This window comes from Hippopotamus amphibius, chromosome 12, assembly GCF_030028045.1.
Source record: "Hippopotamus amphibius kiboko isolate mHipAmp2 chromosome 12, mHipAmp2.hap2, whole genome shotgun sequence".
NCBI lineage: Eukaryota > Metazoa > Chordata > Mammalia > Artiodactyla > Hippopotamidae > Hippopotamus > Hippopotamus amphibius.
This window is the reverse complement of record NC_080197.1, coordinates 49732446-49754052: the sequence shown is the minus strand read 5'-3', so window position 1 is coordinate 49754052 and position 21607 is coordinate 49732446. Positions and strand designations below refer to the sequence as shown.

General features: G+C 45.1%; 1 protein-coding gene across 2 annotated transcripts in view; it reads right to left on the bottom strand.

The window, feature by feature from the left end:
* Positions 1-21607, bottom strand: part of SLC23A2 (solute carrier family 23 member 2) — a 128605-nt gene that overhangs the window by 4782 nt on the left and 102216 nt on the right. For both annotated transcript variants that reach the window (XM_057702317.1, XM_057702316.1), the window contains 7 exons: positions 13615-13735; positions 12946-13102; positions 9532-9679; positions 8304-8409; positions 2886-3015; positions 2066-2203; positions 1123-1218 (listed from right to left, as the gene is read on the bottom strand). In XM_057702317.1, coding sequence (XP_057558300.1) covers positions 1123-1218; positions 2066-2203; positions 2886-3015; positions 8304-8409; positions 9532-9679; positions 12946-13102; positions 13615-13735 — 896 coding nt within the window. The remainder of the gene's footprint in view (positions 1-1122; positions 1219-2065; positions 2204-2885; positions 3016-8303; positions 8410-9531; positions 9680-12945; positions 13103-13614; positions 13736-21607) is intronic.

Here is a 21607-nt window from a genome sequence, read left to right as displayed (position 1 = left end):
AAGATCTGTATAGGGTTCAGCAACTCCTGGACTCCTTTTCAAAAATCTTTCTAGTGCAGAGAGGAGCACTCGCACCTGCTCTTAGTACATGGGAGCCCTAACAATACACTTCTCTACCTGAGCCTGGGTGATGAGCTTGACTCTATGGGGCAGGGCTTAGGAACCTCTCATTATTTTCTCACATATAAGCTATGCCCTCCCATGGACATTTCAGTAATAAAACTGACTTTAATTTCCATCTGCCAGGCTCCTTTGTCTCTCTCTCAATTAGCGCTGACTTAGGAGAGAAAGAGGATGTTACTGGCCTCCCACAAATCTACCACCTTCCACCTGTTCATGGGTGTGACTCCTTCTGCCTCATGTGTTCACCCCTCATTCCCCTAGTAACGTCTTCTTGATTGAGGCTTTTCAGAGGTAGATTAAGGGCAAAATCTCAATAAAACCTTCAAGCTCAAGAATAACCAACATCATTCCTTGACAGTAGATGAATCTACTGGTGTGTCCATGGCAGCGTTTTATAACGATACAAAGCAGCCTCCTCTGGGAAGCTGGGAAGGCCACGAAGCAGGGTCCACATCACCTCCTAGTCCGTCACCCAGAACTTGGCAAGGAATGTACCCAGCTGTGAAACAAGGGCTTGGGTGCTGAGGAGAGAGCTGCCTGCACACTTTTCAGGCACTGGTCCTGGCACTGGCCTACCTCTGGAGTGACTCATTTAAAGGCCAGGCTCCACATGGAGGAGTGTTGGCCGCTGGCAGCAGCTGGCTCAAGAGCGTGTGAACAAGTCAACAAAAGCCAAACTGCAGAGCTGCAGGCGAGGCTAGCAGGAGGGAGGCAGCTGGAGCACGCCTAAGGCACCCCGCTGCCACTTCACCACATGAAAGGAATTCACCTGCTTTCTCTTAAAAGTAATTCAGCAAAAAGGAAAAAAAAAAACTCTTAAGTTTATTAGCAAAAAAGTGATTCATGAAAAAGGTGGCTGAAAGTGCCATTTTAATCACTTTAGCAAAGACAGTTTTAACCAGTGATAGCTTTGAACAGATTCACCCTTCCTGCTTCCCATATTTATTTGGCAAAAAAGTAACACATATGTCATCAGCATGTTTGATATGTACCACGTACCTGGGATGGTGTTATCCAAAATAAAAGCCACACAGCCTCCTACAAACATAGCAGTTGTGAGAAGAACATTCAATACTTGATCGACTCCTGTTATCCCTGAAAATGACATAGCAACAGGTCACTGCCAGTCAGAACAGACACGCCCTTGACTTCGAAAGGAACATTGGGGTGGACACTAATTGCTAGTCAATGCAATGCATGAAAGTGTAAGTTTCTGTTGTGCATCTATAGATAAATTTTTGCCAGTAACAACTTAAAATACTATGAACACTTTCCACAATAATCAAAAGTTTTCTCCATAAGGAAAATTCCTGAGAATGGTTCACACAAGATAAATCTAATAATGAAGTTCACCCTCTAATGAACTATGAAGCCTTTTGGGGGTAGGGGGAGGGTATGGTTTGCAGATTTAAAAAAAAATCAGTATAAAAGATGGCTATTTTAAGGCTGAAAAATTTACAAAGTGAATAACAAGACCACAAAAATATTTGTGGGGTCTGCAAAGGAAGGGCTTCAGAGTTCTGGGTTACTAATTAGTACTTACCTGCCTTTAATTAGGAGCAACTTTATTTCTAAAGATGTTATCACATGAATGAGATATATAAGACAGAAGCCCACACACTTTCTATATTTAAAAATATACTGATCCCTGACAGAAAAATAACATGTGTTTGATAAGAATGTGGAGAAACAGAAACCACTGTGTCCCACATACCCACCTGGTGGGAATGTAAAATGGTTCACCTGCTATGGAAAACAGGTGTTAGGAGTGCAAAGGGCTTCCAGATAAACTTCAGTCAAGTGGGATTTAAATGAAAAACATAGATGAACATTCATCAGAAGGGTTCCTGGAGTTCCAAAGTCCTCTCTGGTGATGAGCTGACTGTGAACTGGTGGCTGTTGTTCCAACTTCCCCACAAGATTCAAGGCCTGTTTTCCCTACCTGTGACAAGAGGGTTCTGTCTGAGGTAACTTGGAAGGACGAGCCCAAAGAAGATTGAAAATCCAAGCACAAAGAGGTTCCGGGAAGAATTTAAATCAATGAACTGCAGGTTAGAGAGTCCAACAGCTGTGATCATTCCTGGAGAGAAAAACATCAGACCACAAGTTCCATCATCTCACTGACGGCCTGAATGACGGACACGCTGTCCAAGGCGACTGCCTACAACGTCCTTTCTCTGTCCCGTTAGAAACAAGCTGAAACCTGTGTCAGGGAGAGGACAGGGACCAAAATGTGACCCCCTGGCCTTTGATCCAAATGGCCCTCAGCCTAGGCACTATCTGGGCTTATTCAGGGAGCCCATCAACGTCACCCACACTTTCTTAAGACCAGGCAGAAAACTAGGCGGATATTGGTTCTCCCTTAAAAACTCAATTCAAACATCTCAGTTACATTGGGAAATGCACCCAAATATCAGGTCCCTGGTTATCACAGCTGAATGACACAGCGATCAAATCGAATCCCACTGTAAAACTGGTCAGTTTTAAATGGCCCAGAGGGGAAGATATCTGAGTTTAAATCAATTAGAAATGGCAAAAAGCATAAAATTTAACCTGATTTTTCCTAGCTCAATTATTCTACCTTTAACATCAATTCCACTCAGAAAGTGACAGCGCTTTTATGATTTTAAGGTATATCCTTTCAGATTTTAAAATAGAAATTTCTCGTTACCTTTAATCTCACTGAAAGGATTCCTTAGCAAACGCGAAGAAAGAAAAGAAGCCTGAGAAGGAAGGAGGCTATCAAGGAAATGGGATTTTACCAAAGAGAGTGCAGAAGAGGGCTCCGAGCACGGGGTCTGGAAGCGAGGCGAAGAGGGCGCTGAACTTGCCGACCATGCCCAGTGCCAGCATGAGGGCAGCGCCACACTGTATCACCCGGCGGCTCCCAACCTGTGGGCCAGAGGGCAGAGACGGTGTTCACTCGAGCCCCGCAGGCAAACGCACCCAAGTCCGCAGACGAGGCTAGATCACTCCTCAAACTTTCAGTTAAGAGGGGTCCATCTCATTTCACAGTGAGGACTGATCTCAATATGTAATTACTATAAACACGTTCAGCGTAAAAAGACTCCCACCACCTTTCCTTGTTCCCATCCCATCTGGTTCTTGCCGGGAGCTGACTCCTCTGCTCCTGTTGACTACGGGGCCCCCGGGGCTCGGCCTTTGTGCCTGCGAGCCCTGGGTAGTGTCACCTCAGTGTGCACCTGCTCCTGTGCTTTGGTCCTGGGTTTCTAACGCCCACAGCCACCAGCCAGGATGATCTTCTAGGGTCTCAAATGTAAAATACAAAAACTACACTTGGCCCCTGCTTCTCCTCCTCTGGGTTCTGGCAAATCAGATAAAACCCCCAAACATTTCTGGAACTACTCCTCCTCCTGGAGTATTACCCATGAGAGGTGGCACAGCCCAGAGACCAGACAGTGCAGTATTCTAGAGCCCAGCTGTCTGGCTCCTATCTCTGCTCCACCTCTAACCATGTGATGGACGTTAGCCTCTCTGGGTGGCAGGATCCTTACCGTGACAATGAACAGTGTGCTTCTGCTTTGAGAATTAAATGATATGCATGTAAAATAGCCTGAACAGCACCTGGCAAGCATTAGGTTATTTGATAGCCTCGCACCTGAACTTGCTGCCTCTGGCCTTTCCTCTGCCCACCTGTCCTCTCCATTGTGATGGAGTGACGACCTCTTTAACATTGTGATTTGGGAGGTCACTCCCCTGCCTAAGTCTTCTGGTACTTATCCCCCTTCTGGCCAGTTCTTAAGACACATCCTTCAAAATACTACCGCAATGCTACCTCGTCTGCAAAGCCTTCTTTGATTCCAAGGCTTGGCCTTCCCAACTCTGGACTTCTGCAGCACCATGTAAAGCATTTCCCATGTGGTCCCAACTTTATTGGTTAAGCTTGATCTCTGCCTTCTAGAAGCTTCCATCTAGTCCACTGTCACCCAAGTATTGAGAGAGAGATCTGGCACTGGGCTCAAGAATCCTGCACCGTTGGCCCCTATTCTGTGCTGCCTCTCCCGGGAAAACACCCTGAGGACATAAACTGGATAAAAGAGGCTCTAGAAATGGAATAGTATATGACTTACAGTAAACACAGGATGGCTATTTAAATTTGAGTAATTAAAATAAAATGAAATGAAATATAAAAGTCAGCCCCTCAGTTGTACTAGCCACATGTTGAGTGCTCAGTAGGCATGTGTGTCTAGGGGCTCCCGAGGGGATCATGCAGGTACAGAACTTGTGCACTACGGCACTGCGCTCCTGGATGACGCTGGGCTTGACCTGCCAATGGCTTCTCCATGGGCCCAAGGTTCAAGTTCAGAATAAGAACTGAATCTTTTACTGAGCTGCCCAGCTAGAATCGGTCACAGCTGACACTGGAGCCTAGCTCCCTCATTCCAATTTACAGTTCCTCCCGTCACACCACATCCCAGCACAGGGAAGCAGTGAAAAGGGCCACGTGAACGGGCAAATGGAGCGGAAGTGGCTTACGCTTGGCTGCACAACACGATAAGGAAGGCTTTCATTTACAGACAGCTTGTCTTCCAGCATTTTCAAGGACCTACTATGTGACCAGCACTTGGAAGACTGGGATGGGGGGGGGGTGATGGATACAAAGATAAGTAAGTCATAAGCTCATGATCAAATAACTGTACTGTTACAACTGCTATGTTGTGTGTGAGTCCAGTGGCAAGAGAAAACTCTGAAAAGTTGGGGAGGGTTCCCTGGAGATGGTCTTGAGGCATGACTAAGAGAAAGAGCAACCAGACAGAGGGCTCCACCTCCCACACCTAACAGGGTCAGCCCTGTTAGGTGAGCAGTGGGGAGGGCTGGGCTGGCCCCAGGGATGCCCGAAACAATAAATCTTCTACGAAAACCATGCATGGAAGCTGATCTGCCTTAGCCGCTGTCCAGGAAGTTAGCCATTCTTCTGTTCAACAAACATTAACCGTGTGCCTATTATACATTTCTGTTCCAGACACCAGAGACACAGCCCTCCTGGTGCCTACACAGAGCCTTCGTGTCTCCTTTCTTGCTGCCCACTCCCTGGAATCACCTCCCAGACTCCCTTCTGATCTCACTCCTGAATGGTGGCTCTGCCTCTAGGGCCACTGAAAAACTAACCATGCATTTCTGACTTTGCAAAGTGCTCAACAGGGTGGCGCGCTGAGGTGGGAAACGCATCCTCTGGATACAGTCAATGAGATAGTACAGCCGGGGAAGACGGTGTTTACTCTCCTAGAAATAAACTTAGGGCCAAATATCATATAACAATAGCTCTAGTTTGCTTTTCTAACCACATGCTAAGTGCTTTACATCAAGCTATTAATTCCAAAACCTTGCAAGCTGTCTTTATAGATAAGGGCACAGAAGCTTGGAGAGGTGACGTAACTTGCCCATGTCACTGCAGGAGAATGTGATGGAGCCAGGGCTGAATCCCAATCAGCCACCACCCAGCATGTCACGCTGCCCTTCTCTGTGGCACAGATATTGGAACACACTCAGCAGAGAAGTCCTGCACATGGATTCGAGACCATCCTACCCTCAGAACTTTAGAACACACGACGGTTTAGGCAGCCTCAACTCTGACCGTGTCTGTACATGGAATGCCATAACTGGATAAAGGACAGCAAACAATAGAGCTGCCAGGAAATGGAGGCAGATTCTGTGGAAGAGCCACAGGCCACCCTATTTCTATTTGTTCTGGAGTCTGATACAATGGTCCAGACCAGTGCTGCCCAGAAGAATTTCACACCGTGATGGAAATGTTCTGTGTCTGTGCTTGCCTGAGGCAGCTGCCAGCCACACATGGCTCCTGACTGCCACACTGGACAACACAGATCTACATCCAGGATTGTCAGACTTCAGACCTAAGTTCTACTCAGAAGAGCGACTGTCCCAAGTCCTTCAGCTGGACAAGAGGCAGAATACAGCCTAGAGCCTTGTGCTTCCTTTTCCCTGGGCAGGAATCTTCCGTCTGCCACATGGCTTAGGCCGCAGAGAAGTTTCTGCTGCAAGTCCTACTTTCCCACCCCAAGGCATCTGATAGCTCAGTTATCCCCCCTTGTGAGGTGTAACGGAAACCAACTCTAGGATTGATATTGCCCTCAAATGAATGAGGCCTTTGCCTAGGGGAAGTGGGTCCAAAGGGATTCAGAGGGAAGATCAATTGCCTCAATTTAAAAATGTGGGCAGGGTGCCTTTTCAGAATAAGCTAGCACCATCCAAATTATAATAAAGACAATTATGCCCCAAACCATCTCAGTTATGTTTCAGAAGGAACCTTAATGACAGCACTACTTACTCCTTATAATGGCCCTGGTTAAATTATGCGCTGATGTGTTTTAAAGAGGTGTGGAAAGGGAGCTGGCTTGTTAAACTGTTTCCTCAAGAGCCCCTCCATCTATAATAATCTTACTACTAAGTTATTTTGGATGAGTTACATGTCTACAGGTTCATGGCAGCAAACTGGCTAGAGTGGGTGGCTTATGCCCCCTCTGGTGCCCATCTGCGCTCCCCTTAGCTCTGTGTACTCAGCACCTGCTTCACGATGGGCAGTCATAGGACCCAGGCATCCTGGAGGAAGTGCCAGCCCTCACCCAACACGTGCCAGCACAGCAGGCAGCAGGTGGGGCCCCCAGCACATCTGAGGCTGAGTCTGTGATGGCCTGGCCAGCTTACAGGAAAACCAGCATGTCGGGCTTGCACAATGCATGTCCTGTTCCCTCTCACATGGATTTGAAGTTACAACTAACCAAACTATTTGGTTTCTTTTTATCTGGTTATATAATCTTGCAAAAGAGTTGGAGGGGGATGTTTAATTTTAAAGAGGTCAAACAGTTCTAGAAGGTTCCAGTTCACCCCCACGTTCTCAAGTTCAGGAGAGGGAGACCTGTGACTCACGCAGGCCACCCTAGATGGTGAACCAGTTCTAACAGTGTCTAGCTGCACAGCATACAATGGCCAGGGCCGAGCCGCATTCCTCAACACTCTGGGCAAACACCAAGCTCTGGTCCAAAGCAACTGGGATATAAAATTTATTTGCTAGTGACTCTGAAAGGCTGAGAAGCAGCCTCTTTTTACTGAAGCTGGATTGTGGTGTCTGTGCTTGTAGTGGGGTGGGGAGGAGAGACATGTGAGGAGGACTTCAGACCCAGGCACTGCTGCAACCTGGGTGACTCGCTGTGGCCTGTTCTGTCCACTAACTCCACAACAGATTTCATCTCAAAGAGAACAATGATTGCTGCCACGGTATGAAAACTGTGTTAATTCTTTACTGTAAGACTGATTTATTTGTAATGAGTAATCTAATTTCTCATCTAGAACTAGTGTCACCTCCTACCTGGTCTCCTGTTTCTACCCTCTTTCCTGCCCCCCATGGTCTACTTTCATCACAGGAGCCATAATGATTCTTTAAAAAAAATCGGATGGAGTCCCACCTGCGGGATGCCCCCCACCCCACTTCCCCTGAGCCCCTGGCAGCCTTTAGGGCCTGCATGACCTGGTCCTCAGTTACCTCAACAACCTCATCTGCTCTTACCAGACCCACCCCCACTCCCACCTTGGCTCCTGCCCCACTGGCCTCCTTGCAGATCTGCAGCAGGCCGGCCTGCTCCTGTGACAGGGCTCCGCATTGGCAGTGCCCCTGCCTGAATGAATGCCCTTCCCCAGGCACCTGCACAGCTCCCTCTCCCAGCTCCATCAGGTCTTTATTCAAGGTCACCTCCTCAGTGAGGTTTAGCCTGACCATCCTGTTGCACACTTACCCTCCTGATCCCCACCACGCTGCCCCATAGCTCTGTCATACTCACTATGCTTACTATTTATTGCTTGTCTTTCTCTGCTAGAACGTAAACTCTATAAACGATGGGGATTTTTTTTTATTCACTGATGTATCCCAAGTACCTAGAACAGTAGCCTGGCAAAGGGACAGTGTTGAATAAAAATCTGTAGAATGCAAGAAGGACCAGCACCTGAGTGCCTGCCTACCCAGGCCAGTCAGGGGAAAGAGAACCATTATCAGCGCTCCAAAAACCCACCAATGAAATAAGAGATGGGGAAGAAGAAGACCTCAGAATTGGAGGCCTCCTTGTGGAGCTCACAGTGGCCAGACCAAGCAATGAAATGGATAAGCATTCAGAGGCCCAACCACTTAATTAGAAAAATATTTGTACCTTAGTAATTCCCAAAACTCCAATGTTGGGACTGGATGAAGTAGAGCCATTCCCAGTACCAAATATGCCATCGAGAACACAGGAGAGACCCTCCACGAAAATCCCCCTAAAACGTAAAGGAATGGGGGAAGAAAAACATTCATTCAATAGGGGAAATACTATGAAATACACTCTAAATGGTTGTGACCCAAAGGCAGGGTCCACAGACCTGTAGCTTCCACACTCCCCAGGAGGGGTTAGCAGTGCAGAATCTCAGCCCCTGCCTTACCCCCAGATCTGAGCACCTGTATTTTAACAGAATTCTCCATGCTCATTCAACTTTGAGGAGCACATCTCTAAACCACACATTAGACACAAGTGCTTAAAAATTATTCCAAATTAAAAGATTTTAGCCAGAAATATAAAGTCATTTGTTGGAATCTAAGACAAACATGGGTCATCCATTGATTTGATTCCTTTCCTGTTAATATGTAGTTTTACTGGAAAGGAAGTGCTTTGTAATTTTGTTAACATTGGAACTTTTAAAAGAATCAATATATAAGTAATTTACTCATATGCAATAGCTCCATTAGAGAAAAACATTAAAACTAGGACTCTAAACCCCAACAGAACCCATGCAAGAGATGCTAAGACACCAGCCCTTTGGATCTCATCACATACAGTCCTTTCTGGGAGGGCAGCAGCTGGCTGGGAAAGGCAGAACGACCTGGGCTATTTTCTCTTCTCTGCAGCTTCCATAGGGCCCAATTTGCCCCCAGCACCCAGAAACTAAAGACCAGATATGCTGAGAATATACACTCCACAGCTCATAAACCTCTAGATTCCACAGACTTCATTTATTCCTGCTTTTGTCTCTCTCTCTATGAACTGCAAGTGTGAACAGAACAGTTGGGAAAATAAGAAATCTAAGGGGACAATACATCCATGACCCCAAACCAAGCAAAGAACAACGGCAGTGTCTGGTGCTTGTTGTGGTGAGTAAGGTCTGGCATGATCTCATGGAGAATGTCTCAGATGACAGTCACCATGAGGAAGAAGGGTGGGAATTCTGCTCCGTATTATGGATGAGGAAAACCAGGGCAAAATGGGGGCAGTGACTTGTGCAAAACAAACCACCAATAAAGAGCCCTGATACTTGGTGACTTCATGCTAAAACTCTTGGTAATCCAAATCAAGAGCAGAGTGAGGCATTGGGCCAGTGAGGAACTTGCCCTCCTCAGGAACGCACCTGTTTATTGCATGGATGGGGGGCGGCGGGGCGCAGGACAGCCTGGCACAGGCGTAGTAGTCCCCGATAGACTCGATAATACTGGCAACCACCGCACTGAGCATGCCGATGACACCCGCTGCAGAGACGGTGGGCAGTCCCCATTGAACTAAAGGAAGGAAAACAAGCAGGAAAGCCTCGTAAACGTTCTTAGAGGAGCAGGCAAAAGTTTTCAGTTATTCAGCACGTCAGAGGACTCTACAGGATCCACGCAGATTTTTGAAGCTCGTGGAAACTCTTCTTTATTTTTACGCCTAAATCATCAGTGCACTAGATGCCTGGGAATAGTTCCTGAACTGGATGAAGACAGCCATAACCAGGATTGGTCTGCTTTATTTAAAAGAAGAAATTGTTTGGCTGGAAGAGGCGAGTGCTACTCTTCCTGCTTCAAAGTCACACTCAGTGTCTGCTACATTACAATTTAACACAGCCTGCTATGTTGGGGCAGGAATTTGTATGAAGAGGATTTTTAGCCCTGCTATGCAAACCATGGTACAAAACAGTGCTCCTGCCCGGGGGCGGGGGGGTAGCATCAAATGAAAAGGCAGTGAAAAGTCACCAGCTAAATTTAAATCCCAAGAGTAAAGCACGGCACAAAGTACAGACAACCCTTCTCTAGTATAATACCAGCACTTTTAAGTAAAAGATGTTATGGAAAATGAAAGAGTTTCCTTTAAGAAAGCAAAGTCAAGTCCCCAGGTAGCTTCATTTTGAGTATCCTATCCAGATTTAATTTTTAGTAGAGTTTTTTTTTTCCTTAAATGTATATCTATTTGGACACTGAAAACCACTGATCTTCTGTAATAAAAATAGCATATGGAACCTTTACTGTTAAAATGAACAGACTTCTTTGTAAAGTACTTAGACCTTCTTTCCCTGAACCACTGGTTATAATAGAGCTACTAAGAAGAAAGCACAGTGAGAAAAAGAAATGTATAAAATGTTCTCTTGTGCAGGGGCCAACAACGTACTGAGGGATCAGGACACTAAGAGATCTTGGAACAGTGCAATGGTCAGACTTCAAATGAAGGCAACCCAAACCAGGTCACAATGAGTACCAGTTAGGAAGTCAGGAAGCGGCACAGTCCCTGTCCAAGAAGGGTCTGGAGGGCAGGAGACGGGTGGAGAGGGCGTCCTGGGTGGGCGGCAGCCTGAGCATCGGTAGATGGACAGAGCCGGGCAAGGGGGAGGCTAGTGCTCAGCAGAGAGGGCGCGTGGCACGGTGCAGGTGGGTTTGGAAGGGCCTGACCAGCCCCCTCGAGGGGCATGGCCTCTGTCTCACACAGGTAATGGGAGCAACCACAACTTTGGGAAGAGAAAGAAGACACATGAAGTACGATGTGCAGAATACGCTTAGAGTACATATGTGGACAAAATTCCTTCTGCCCAGAGCTCACTTTACCCTGCGGAACTGACCAGGGGGTGCAGAGGCAGCCTGCAGTCAGGGGTTCAAGGTGCAGACTCCCCAGCACCTGGCCAGGTCATCTCCTCCCTGGACTGGTTTGGAATGGATTCTTCCCATGACATGATTTCTTTATCAAGCAACATTTTGTGTTTTTTAAATAACGTTCTCTACAGTTACCTTTACTGATGTAGCACTGTGGTTTTATTTTAGTGTCTTGACTTTGGGGGCGGGATTCTTATTTTGCCATTTATTATTTTTCAGAAATTACCTTTTATTTCCTCAGTCTTTTCACTTTTACTGCTTTCTTATTTTCTTCCCCTTTGCCTGAAGTCCTTATTTTTAAAATTGTATTCCATTTACTTCAACATTTAAAATTTGTAGTCAATTTTCAATCTCTTTTCCTTCAAATTATTTACTTATTTCCACTTTAAATCTGTTGGCTTCCACCCTTCTATTTAAGTCTGTTATTTCTTCTTTCCTCTTATCTAGAACCTTTATTTTGTTACTTTATAGCAGGATTTCTCAACTTGGCATTGCTGACATTTTGGACCAGACATCTGTTTTTAACAACCAATCCAGGTTAGTTCTTAGCATATTAAAGACTAAGAACCACTGCTCTAGGTATATGAACACTTCTCTCTGGATTAAGCCAAATCATGAGAGAGCACATAACACTACACCCTTCTGGCTCTGGGAGCAGCATGTGCCATGGGGGCTTCCTGCCACCTGCCCTACCATGCCTCCTCCCGACTCCCTCACCAGCTGACTTTTAGTCTCACTTTACCTCAGACTGCATGTGTGTTTATGACCCATCATGCACTGGGGGTGGGGAGGACAGGTACACATAAACACACACTTATACCACGTAATCTGATGAGAATGTTATGTTCAAAAGACTAAGCTTTTCACAGCATTTGTAAATGTATCCAGACCAGAACGAACAGCCACCAGCATCACGATCATTTAACATGCTTAGGACAGTTCTCGTTCTCTCTCTTTTTCTTTTGTGGCCGTGTTGTGGCATGTGGGATCTCAGTTCACTGATCAGGGATTGAACCCGCGTACCTGGCAGTAGAAGTGCAGAGCCCTAACCACTGGACAACCAGGGAAGTCCCTAGAACAGTTATCTCTGACCCAATCTTAATATTCTTGGCTTTTCCTTCTTGTCATAAAATATGAAAATGTGACTGCCGGACGGGGGTGTAAATTGGCACCACCTGACTAAGTTCAGGCTTCCATTCTAATAAAAACCTCAGAACTTGGGAACAGAGTCTTCACAATACAACAGTAGGCATGTAATCATTAATGGGGTCACACAAATCACTTTCAGGGCTGGAGTCTAGAAAACACTACACATGAATCCAAGTGATACCTTACAACTGGGGACTGTACACCCCTGCCACCTGGCCAACCGCTACCCAACACTGAAATTATAACTCAAGATCCACTGTCCATCCACTTGCGAATTATTATTAGTTTACCTGATAGTTGTGACCAAATTTAAAAAAAAAAAAGATTAAGCTGCCCATTAAAGGCTTACACAAATCCCAACCACGTGTGAGCCGCCTGCGGCCCACAGGCCCCTCCCCTTTCGCCAGCTTGGGTCCTGTCAGCTCCGCACCTGCCTTTCCAAGCAGCTGCCCTCAAGCCCTGGCCACCAGAACTTAAACCTGGCAAGAAACCCCTCGTGTCTGGGATATCGTCCTAGTGGAACCAAAGGAACCAATCAGTGTACCTGATAAGGGAGCTGGTTAGTCTCTGCGTGTTCACTATGGCTCTCTGGGGACAGAGCCTCCTGCCCCCTCACTGCTGTCTAATCCTCTAGAGGCCAGGCCAGAATGGTAAGATGTCCAGAGCACACTCTGGGACAAAGAAGGCCTTTCGTGTTGCAGAGCCTCCTGCCCACTTCCAGCTCCTCTAGGCTTGGCCCTTGTGGGCTCCTGAGCCCTCCTGGCGACCAGAATACTTACATGGATATGGGACCTTAAACCACGGGGCTACCAGAAGCACACCCTGCCTGGCATCAGTTCGGGCATAGAAGCCATACTTCGTGCTGTCAGGAGGGAAGACATCTGTTACTGTGAAGATGAAACACAGCAGCCAGGACACAAGGATGGCCAGGATGATCTGCAGAGGAAAAAGCTCTGTCAGGCCAACAGAAGTGGTGTCTGCTGGCAAACATGCCTTCCTGCAGTCTGAGTATCATACCCCAGAGCCCATCACTGTCAGTACTTTGCCCATAAGGGATCTGCTTAAAACCTATTCCTTGAATGGAATCACATTTAGAGAGAAGAATTTTATGCAGTAAAGTTATTTAGCCCGTATCTGGCTAGTAAAATAAGAATAATGGACAATGGGCCTGAAGAGGTCACAAGGAGTCAGACCTCACTCAGCTGCAAGGACAATCAATGTCCTCCTACGCACTGCTGAAAGGATGCCAGAACTGGAAACTTCCACCACTTTTAAACTTCAGGTCCATGGTGACTTGGGTGGTCATTAGCACCCTGATATCATCACAAAGACGTGGTCCCCCCAGGACGACCCTGCTTAAACCCCTCTTCTCATTAAACATTTTACACACGAACCAAAGCAATACTGTCCAAAAAAAAAAAAAAAAAAAAAAAAAGGTGAGTACTCACAGGGAACATTTTGAAAAGCTGTAACTTGTATGCAGTCCATCCTTTCTTGGATTTGTAAATTGGGAGAGGAAATTTAACATTTCTGGCATATTGAGAAAACAGTAATACTAGGAAAATTGTCCTGAGGAGAGAAAGAAAATGAGCTAGGTTAAAGGCTGTTATGTCTGGGTTAAAAATAATACTCGAAGCTTCAATGGCAAAATTGACCACATGTGTTCAACTCATTTCTCTAGAAAGCTGCTAGTCCTCTATTATTTGGGAAATCATATCTTTTGGAAATGCCATTTTTTGGATCTTAACATTTCTAGGTATGGAAATGAAACTGCCATGTAAATGCTTTGGCTAGATATTCCTTAATAGAATAAGAAAACCCAAAGAATGTACACACTGATAGGAAGAACTCACATCACATAAGGGAAAAAGAGAAGATGCCAGATACAACACACTGCACAGAATAATTACAACTATGAATTAACTGAAAAACAAGCAACCAGCACACAAGAGTGCATGTACACACACAGGCGTGCACGCACACAAGCAGGTAAGGACAGGACCCAAAGTGCTCACAAGAATTGGCTGCAGGTGGTGATGTGATTTGTGGCCTTTTTCCCCCCACTGTCCTGTATTTTCTGATTTACTTGTAAGGAACATAAATTACTTTTAAAAAGCAAAAAGTAAAACTTCAATATTTAAGAAAGCTATATACCACAGAGTTCAATATTAATAATAATATTCCTGAGAGGTTTTTGTGTCAGACCTTACACACAGGTCTTCCTAGCCTTCCACAGCAGCTTCTACAATCATCCGCCTTACAGAGAGACAAAGCCAGCAGTCCAAGCTCATGCAGCTTCACGGGCCAGGGCTCCAGCTCTGCAGCCTGGGCCCTGACCTAGTCTGCCACACTGTTTGTGAGAGCAGGGATGCCTGGGCTGACTCCAAGGTTTCTCTCCACCGAGTCCCACACGCTTGACCAGGTACACTGAGTGCTGCAGGAGGCAGGTCCCCCAGTGACCCCCGCAGCAGGACCCGTCCTTATCCATCCGGTGCTCCAGGTGAGGCAGGTGTGGGATGGCTTCCCCCGACTGAAACGAGGAAGGCGTACAACAGTATGCCCAGTACCACCCATAGGGGCTCATTCTTCCCCTACAACCTGAGGGAGAGTTGGCAGGACGAGTGGATTCTCAGTCAAAGCTAAGCTTAACTGTTCCTGGGCACAGTTCTAATTGCAGAGATGGAATTATCAGCTCCACTGACAGCCGGTCAAGTGCAGCTTCACGGTCACATTCCACCTGAGGTGTGGGCTGTGGCCGGCTGCTGCTCTACCATCTCCCCACCTAGGCAGGCACGTCACTGACCTGGTGCCACCGCAAAGCCATCAGACCAGCACCAGTTCAAGGATGAAAACACACATGGTGCCCAAGTCATTCCAACTCCCCCAGGGTGGTGAAGTTTAAGAAAAACCAATATAACAATGAGGGATACTAAAACAGGTGTATTTTGAACTTAGACCAACATAAAATGTTCATGTCTTAAAAAACGTTATTGCTTTACTTCCAAGTATATACTAAGGTCCAAAAGAACCCAGAATCTGTTATTACTGTTATCATCACTGCAGGTGACCTCCTACCCGACAGTGACACCTACACTACAGTGTTCACTTTTCAAAGCACATTTAAAAAGGGAAAGGGGACACATAACAGAGTCCAAGGAAGGACACCCAGATTCCAGGCTCAAATTTGGCAACTGAAATTAAGTGAATTGCGAGGTGAACACTACTCCTCTATTTTTATCCTCAAATACACCTGTGGGGCAGGTAAGGCAGGCAGCCCCACTGCAGAGAGGCAGGAGCAGAGGCTCAGTGGTGGCTGATGTGTCTGAGTTCACAAAACTCAGCCCAGCACAGAAGGGACAGGACCTGAGCCCCAGTCCCAGGCCAGGGTTCTGTCCCCACACCAGGTGCTTTCCATTTAGTGCTACATTTTGCTTATATAATTGTGCTACATCTTAGTGTGCATGGCTTGCATAATATATGCAAGCTTAAAACAAAGGCAAACAAACATGCAGAAAGGAAAAGATGGAATTTGGAGGCCTGTTCATCACCGCACATTGGGTGACAAGCGCGAAGCCTCTGCTCTATTGACTTCTGGGCTTCTCAGAGCCTTGCACTGGGTTGCAGGCACTGGGATTAGAGAGGGAGACAGCGCTATCTGATATCATCCCTGGCCTTGGAGCACAGACAGATCATCGTCTGGCCCAAATTGGTATCATACTTCACACGCTGCTTCCCAACCAGCCTGCAGTCCCAGTTAAGGCCCCAACTCAAGACATGGCAACCGCATCAGCCCTGAGAGGCTGCTTAGCACCCCAGCTAGCGGATGCACCACACCTTATTTCAACACGTCCCCTATGGTATGACACTGGGAGCAACAGAAACACCTGCAATGGATCACCTTTCCCTGGCACCAGTCTGAATACCTCCTTACGACAAGTTCCCAAGACTAGGAGACATCTGTCAATCAGTGAATACCTTATTAAAAAGTGTTTGATACAAGCTGCTCAACACATACAGAAAGGTTGGGTGAATTTACAATCCCACCCAGAGGCCAAGAATGTCAATTTGCTGATGTGACCAACAAGGGCTTAATTTCCAAAATATACAAACAGCTCACACAACTCAATAAAAAAACAATGCAATCAAAAAATGGGCAGAAGACCTAAATAGACATTTCTCCAAAGAAGACATACAGATGGCCAATAGGTACATGAAAAGATAAAAGATGCTCAACATCGCTAATTATTAGAGAAATGCACATCAAAACTACGAGGTATCACCTCACACTGGTCAGGATGGCCATCATTAAAAAGTCTGCATGGGAATTCCCTGGTGGTGCAGTGGTTAAGAATCCGCCTGCCAATGCAGAGGACATGGGCTCGATCCTTGGCCCCAGAAGACCCATACACCACGGAGCAACTAAGCCCACAGGCCACAACTACTGAGCCTGGTCTCTAGTGCAAGCCACAACTACTGAAGCCTGTGTGCTCTGGGGACCATGTACCACAACTACTGGGCCCAAGTGCTACAACTACTGGAACCTGCATCCTCTAGGACCCATGTGCTGCAACAAAAGAAGCCACCACAACAAAGAGTAACCTCCGCTTGCCACAACTAGAGAAAGCCCGTGCGCAGCAACGAAGACCCAACGCAGCACCCTGCCCCCGCAAAAAAGGCTACAAATAATAAAAGCTGGAAAGGGATGAGGAGAAAAGGGAGCCCTCCTGCACTGTTGGTGAGAATGCAAACTGGCACAGCCACTATGGAAAACTGTATGGAGGTTCCTCAAAAAACTAAAAATAGAGTTGGCATATGATCCTGCAATCCCACTCCTGGGCATATACCCAGAGAAAACTCTAATTCAAAGAGATACATGTATCCCAATGTTCACTGCAGCACTATTTACAATAGGCAAGATATGGAAATAACTTAAACGTCCAATGACAGATGAATAGATAAAGAAGATGTACAGAAACTAACACAATATTGTAAATCAACTATACTTCAATTTAAAAAAAAAAACCTATATTAAAAAAAAAAGATGTGGTACATATACGCAATGGAATACTACTTAGCCATAAAAATGAATGAAATAATGCTATTTGCAGCAACATGGATGGACCTAGAGTTTATCATACTAAGTGATAAGTCAGAAGGAGAAAGACAAATACCATATGATATCACTTGTATGTCGAATCTAAAATATGATACAAATGAACTTATCTATAAAACAGACTCACATAGAGAACAGATATGTGGTTGCCAAGAGGGTTGGGGGCGGGGGGGGGGGCGGTGGATGGATAATGGATTGGGAGTTTGGGATTAGCAGATACAAACAAATGTATACAGAATGGATAAACAACAAGATCCTGGGACTTCCTCAGCAGTCCAGTGGTTAAGACTCCAAGCTTCCATTGCAGGGGATGAGGGTTTGATCCCTGGTCGGGGAACTAAGATCCCACATGCCACGGCCAAAAGACAAAACAAAACAAAACAACAACAACAAAACCAAACAAACAAAAACAAGGTCCTACTGTATAGCACAGGGAACTATATTCAATATCCTGTGATAAACCATAATGAAAAAGAATGTATATATATGTATAACTCAATCACTTTGCTGTACAGTAGAAATTAACACGATGTAAATCAACTATACTTCAATAAATAAATTAAAAAAAAGAATGTCCATTTGCTACTCACTGCAACACAGGGTCTTATACTTTTAAATCCCTACCAATTTCATCAACTTAAAAAACTGTATCATCATTTATTTTAATATTCATTCTTTACACATGAGAGTAGGTATTTCAGCACTGTTTGCAACAGCAAATATTTTGAATAACATGCATGAGTATCAACTGGGAATGGTTTAATATAGGCTATTTCATACTACTTAACATTGTGCAGTTGTACAAAGATGAAATAGATTTAAACAGATCATCTTGGAAAGGTGACCCCAACAAATTATTGGGGTGAAAAACAAATTATAAAATAATGGTAAAGCTGTATATGTGCACACGTTTGTATTTCTGCATCAATAATATAAACTATGGAAGGATATATACTACATTTTTGTTAGCTATTCATGAGATTTTTTAAGGGATGGAGGTGTGTGAGAGGGACTATTATTTTACTTTAGAATTCTCTTTTTAATTATTATTAAACCTCAAATGCCTAGAATGTCAATGAATTTGGGGGTAGAGAGAGCGTCTGGTGATGGTGCGTGGCAATTTACTAGACTGTTCTACTTCCGAGCAGGGTCTAAGCTGGCCACAAGAAAAGTAAACGGAAAATAAATATTCTCAGGAAAAGCGGTTCCCATCCAGGACTCACGCATGTTGTTAGACATGGCGGTGCTGCTGGCTCCACACAGTTAATCCTCCCTGAGAGTCTAAGTGCCACACCTACCGGCTGACCCACCACCAGCAGCACCCCCGCTGCAGAAGGGCTGCATGTGAATCTGCTTTCAGATAACCAGGGAGGGCAGCCCCTTTTTCAACACTAACTGGTTTATTTGTATTTCCTTTTCTGTTCAGTGGTGGTTCACATCACACCCTTCATTCATTTCTCCATCAGGACTCTCCTTTAAATTAACTGACGAAACTCTGTGAACTGGGAACATTAGCCTTTTTTGTGGAGTTTGTTATAAATACTGTCTCAGGTTTATTTAAAATTTAGTTTCACTGGTTTTTTATATGAGTTTTCAGTAGTAAAATCAATCTTTCTCTTTTCATATCTGCTTTATCTGATCTGTTTTGTGACTAAACACTTATGGAGGTTTCCTTGTAGCACCTGCATGGTTTTTAACTCAAGTCTTTAACTCAACTGAGATGTAATTTGATATAAACCAGAAATCTAACTTTTTTCCCCGATAATTATCTTTCCTACACAGTTCTCCCATTCCCCACTGATTTCAAACACGACTGCCATCATATACTAATTTTTTTATTGGTTATGTTTCTATCCTTCCTATTTTGCTCTACCAATGTCTACTCTATCCCAGGTCACAGTATTGGTGTTAAGTTCTGGAATGTTTTAATTCTTGTTAAGACAAGTCATCATTTCCTTCTCCCTGACTTTTTTCTGTATTGATCCACATTATTTTATGTTCTTGTCTATGCATCAGCCAGCACATCCAGAACCGCTTTAAATGATACTGATAATAAACATGCTTATCTCAGTTTCCAATTTCAATGGGCAGGCCTAATTCAAGTCTTTCACCATTACTATATGGGGCATTTAAAAGTCTTATTTATCATTGCTAACAGCTTGCAGTAAGGACATAGGTCGAACTTGATCAATTTTTAAAAATTTGTCATCATGGTTTTTATTAATAAAATCCACCATGGATCTATAATAAATTCTATTAATAAGTTTTCTAATATTTAATCATCCTTGAGTTCCTCAAATGATAAATTCCTTTTATTGTATTACCTGTAGCAGCATTTTCCCAAACCATGTTCCAAGGAACATTCTTTTCAGATGTGTATAGATGCAGCACCTAAAAAATTAAGTATGTGCAGAGCTGTATACTAAGGCCCTTTTTTGAAAGTTTCCTACACACTTGCATCTTACAGACTGCATGCAGCCTTACAGTAAAGAAAGATGCTGAGCTTTATATGCTACCACCTGAATGTATTTGCTCAGGGTTTTGCACAATACCAGGAAGGAAAAAGTTGGTCCAGGATCTCCCTTTTGCATTAGTTGGATCAGGATTTGCCACCAGGATAAAACTGTGACATTTCCCTTCTTTCTCAAAGCCCCAGGTCAGTTTAAACAGTGCAGGAATCCTCTCTTCCTTGAAGACGTAATATACTCTAATATACTCACTGTCTAACCAATGGAGCACAACCTCTAGGAATGAAAATCTTTTCACGACACCCTTGACTTTTCCTCCCATGGTCAAGCGTGAGCTCACATTGCCCCCACCCCACCCCTTATTCACAATGTGCTCGCTGAAGGCCTGCTCTGGGGCAGATGGTGAGCCAGGGGGTGGTGGCGCCATGGTGACCAGCACAGAGCTGAGGCCCTGCCCTTGCAGAGCTGACATTCCAAGCACAAAAGAACAACTCTGGAAACTAAGAAACAGGAGAGCAGAACTAAAAAGACTGACAGAAGGAGTCACAGGTAAAGCTGAGGGAAATTCCTATGAATAGAGAAAAAAGATGAAGAGATGGAAGATGGCAGAGGAAAGTAGGAGGAAGACTTTGGGAGGACCAATATTCTAGAAGTTCCAGAAAGAGAGAGATGAGCAGGGATGGAGGGGAGGAGGGCACCTGCGAAATAATTCAGATTCTCTCCCATGAACACCGGAGATTCCAAAGTGAAAAAGCCCAGAGTGCCAAGCCCGAGACGTAAACAAATGACCAGCAGGCAGCATGTGAGGTTTCAGACATCGTGATGACAAGACCTAAAAGCTTCTAGAATTCCAGCAAAAAGCGAAGACAGAAGAGGAAGCCTTAAGAGAAAATGGCCAAGCACTTTATAGGACTGAGAAAGGACAGGAAGGGAGCAATAAAGGAGCTGGAGGCCAGTTGGCTGGGATGGTGGCCATGATGACCTAGATAAAAGACTTGGGATTTGTTCTGGAGGCAGGACAGAATGATGGGTGGTACATGGGGAGTCAGGAAAACTGAAGAACAAAGGGCAACTGCAGGGCTTCTAGCTTAAGCACCTGGGCATGTGGCTGGGCCGCTGAGAGGACGACACAGGGAACCAGTTTGGGCGCAGGGAGGGAATCAGAAGTTTAGAGCCTTCTTCCTTTGACGTTTGAGATGTCTTGTGTAATAGCCAATGGAGACGGCAAGTCAGGGGCTCGAGCTGTAAGTCTGAGTTCAGAGGTCTGGGCTTCAGGTTCATGTGGAAGCCACCAGCATAACGCATGTCGATGCCACAAACTGGATGAGCTGTCGCAGGGGAAGAGCGTGTGGACGGAAGGAGGCCCAGGACCAAGTTCGGAGCAGCCCCAACATCCAGAAGTCAGGGGGAGAAGGAGTCAGCTTTGATTATTTATCAAATAAAACAGATGGGAAACCATCTGTTTTCCTTTTCTTTTAAATTTCAGGGCAGGAAACACAGATTCAACTCCTCCTCCCTGGAGCTGCAGTTTTATCCCTCTCTGTGCGTGCATTCCCTTCTTACCTGAATCAGCCCGGCCAGGAGTTTGTCTATACATCTGCCATTCTCCAGCGAACCAGCTTTGGGATGTATCACTTCTATTTGTTTCATGTTTTTTTGTATCTTTACTAATTCTTTCCCCTGCTTTCACTGTACTCATTTTGTATCTGTTTTTCTAGTTTCTGGAGATAAGCTCTTCACATACTTTATTTTTATTTGACTTTTCTTGAGAACAATTGAGTGCTCTGTAACTGTGACTAGCGCTGTCATGTCATCATTCGCTAAACTGTCAGCAATTGTGAAGTTCTGCGTTCCTCTCTG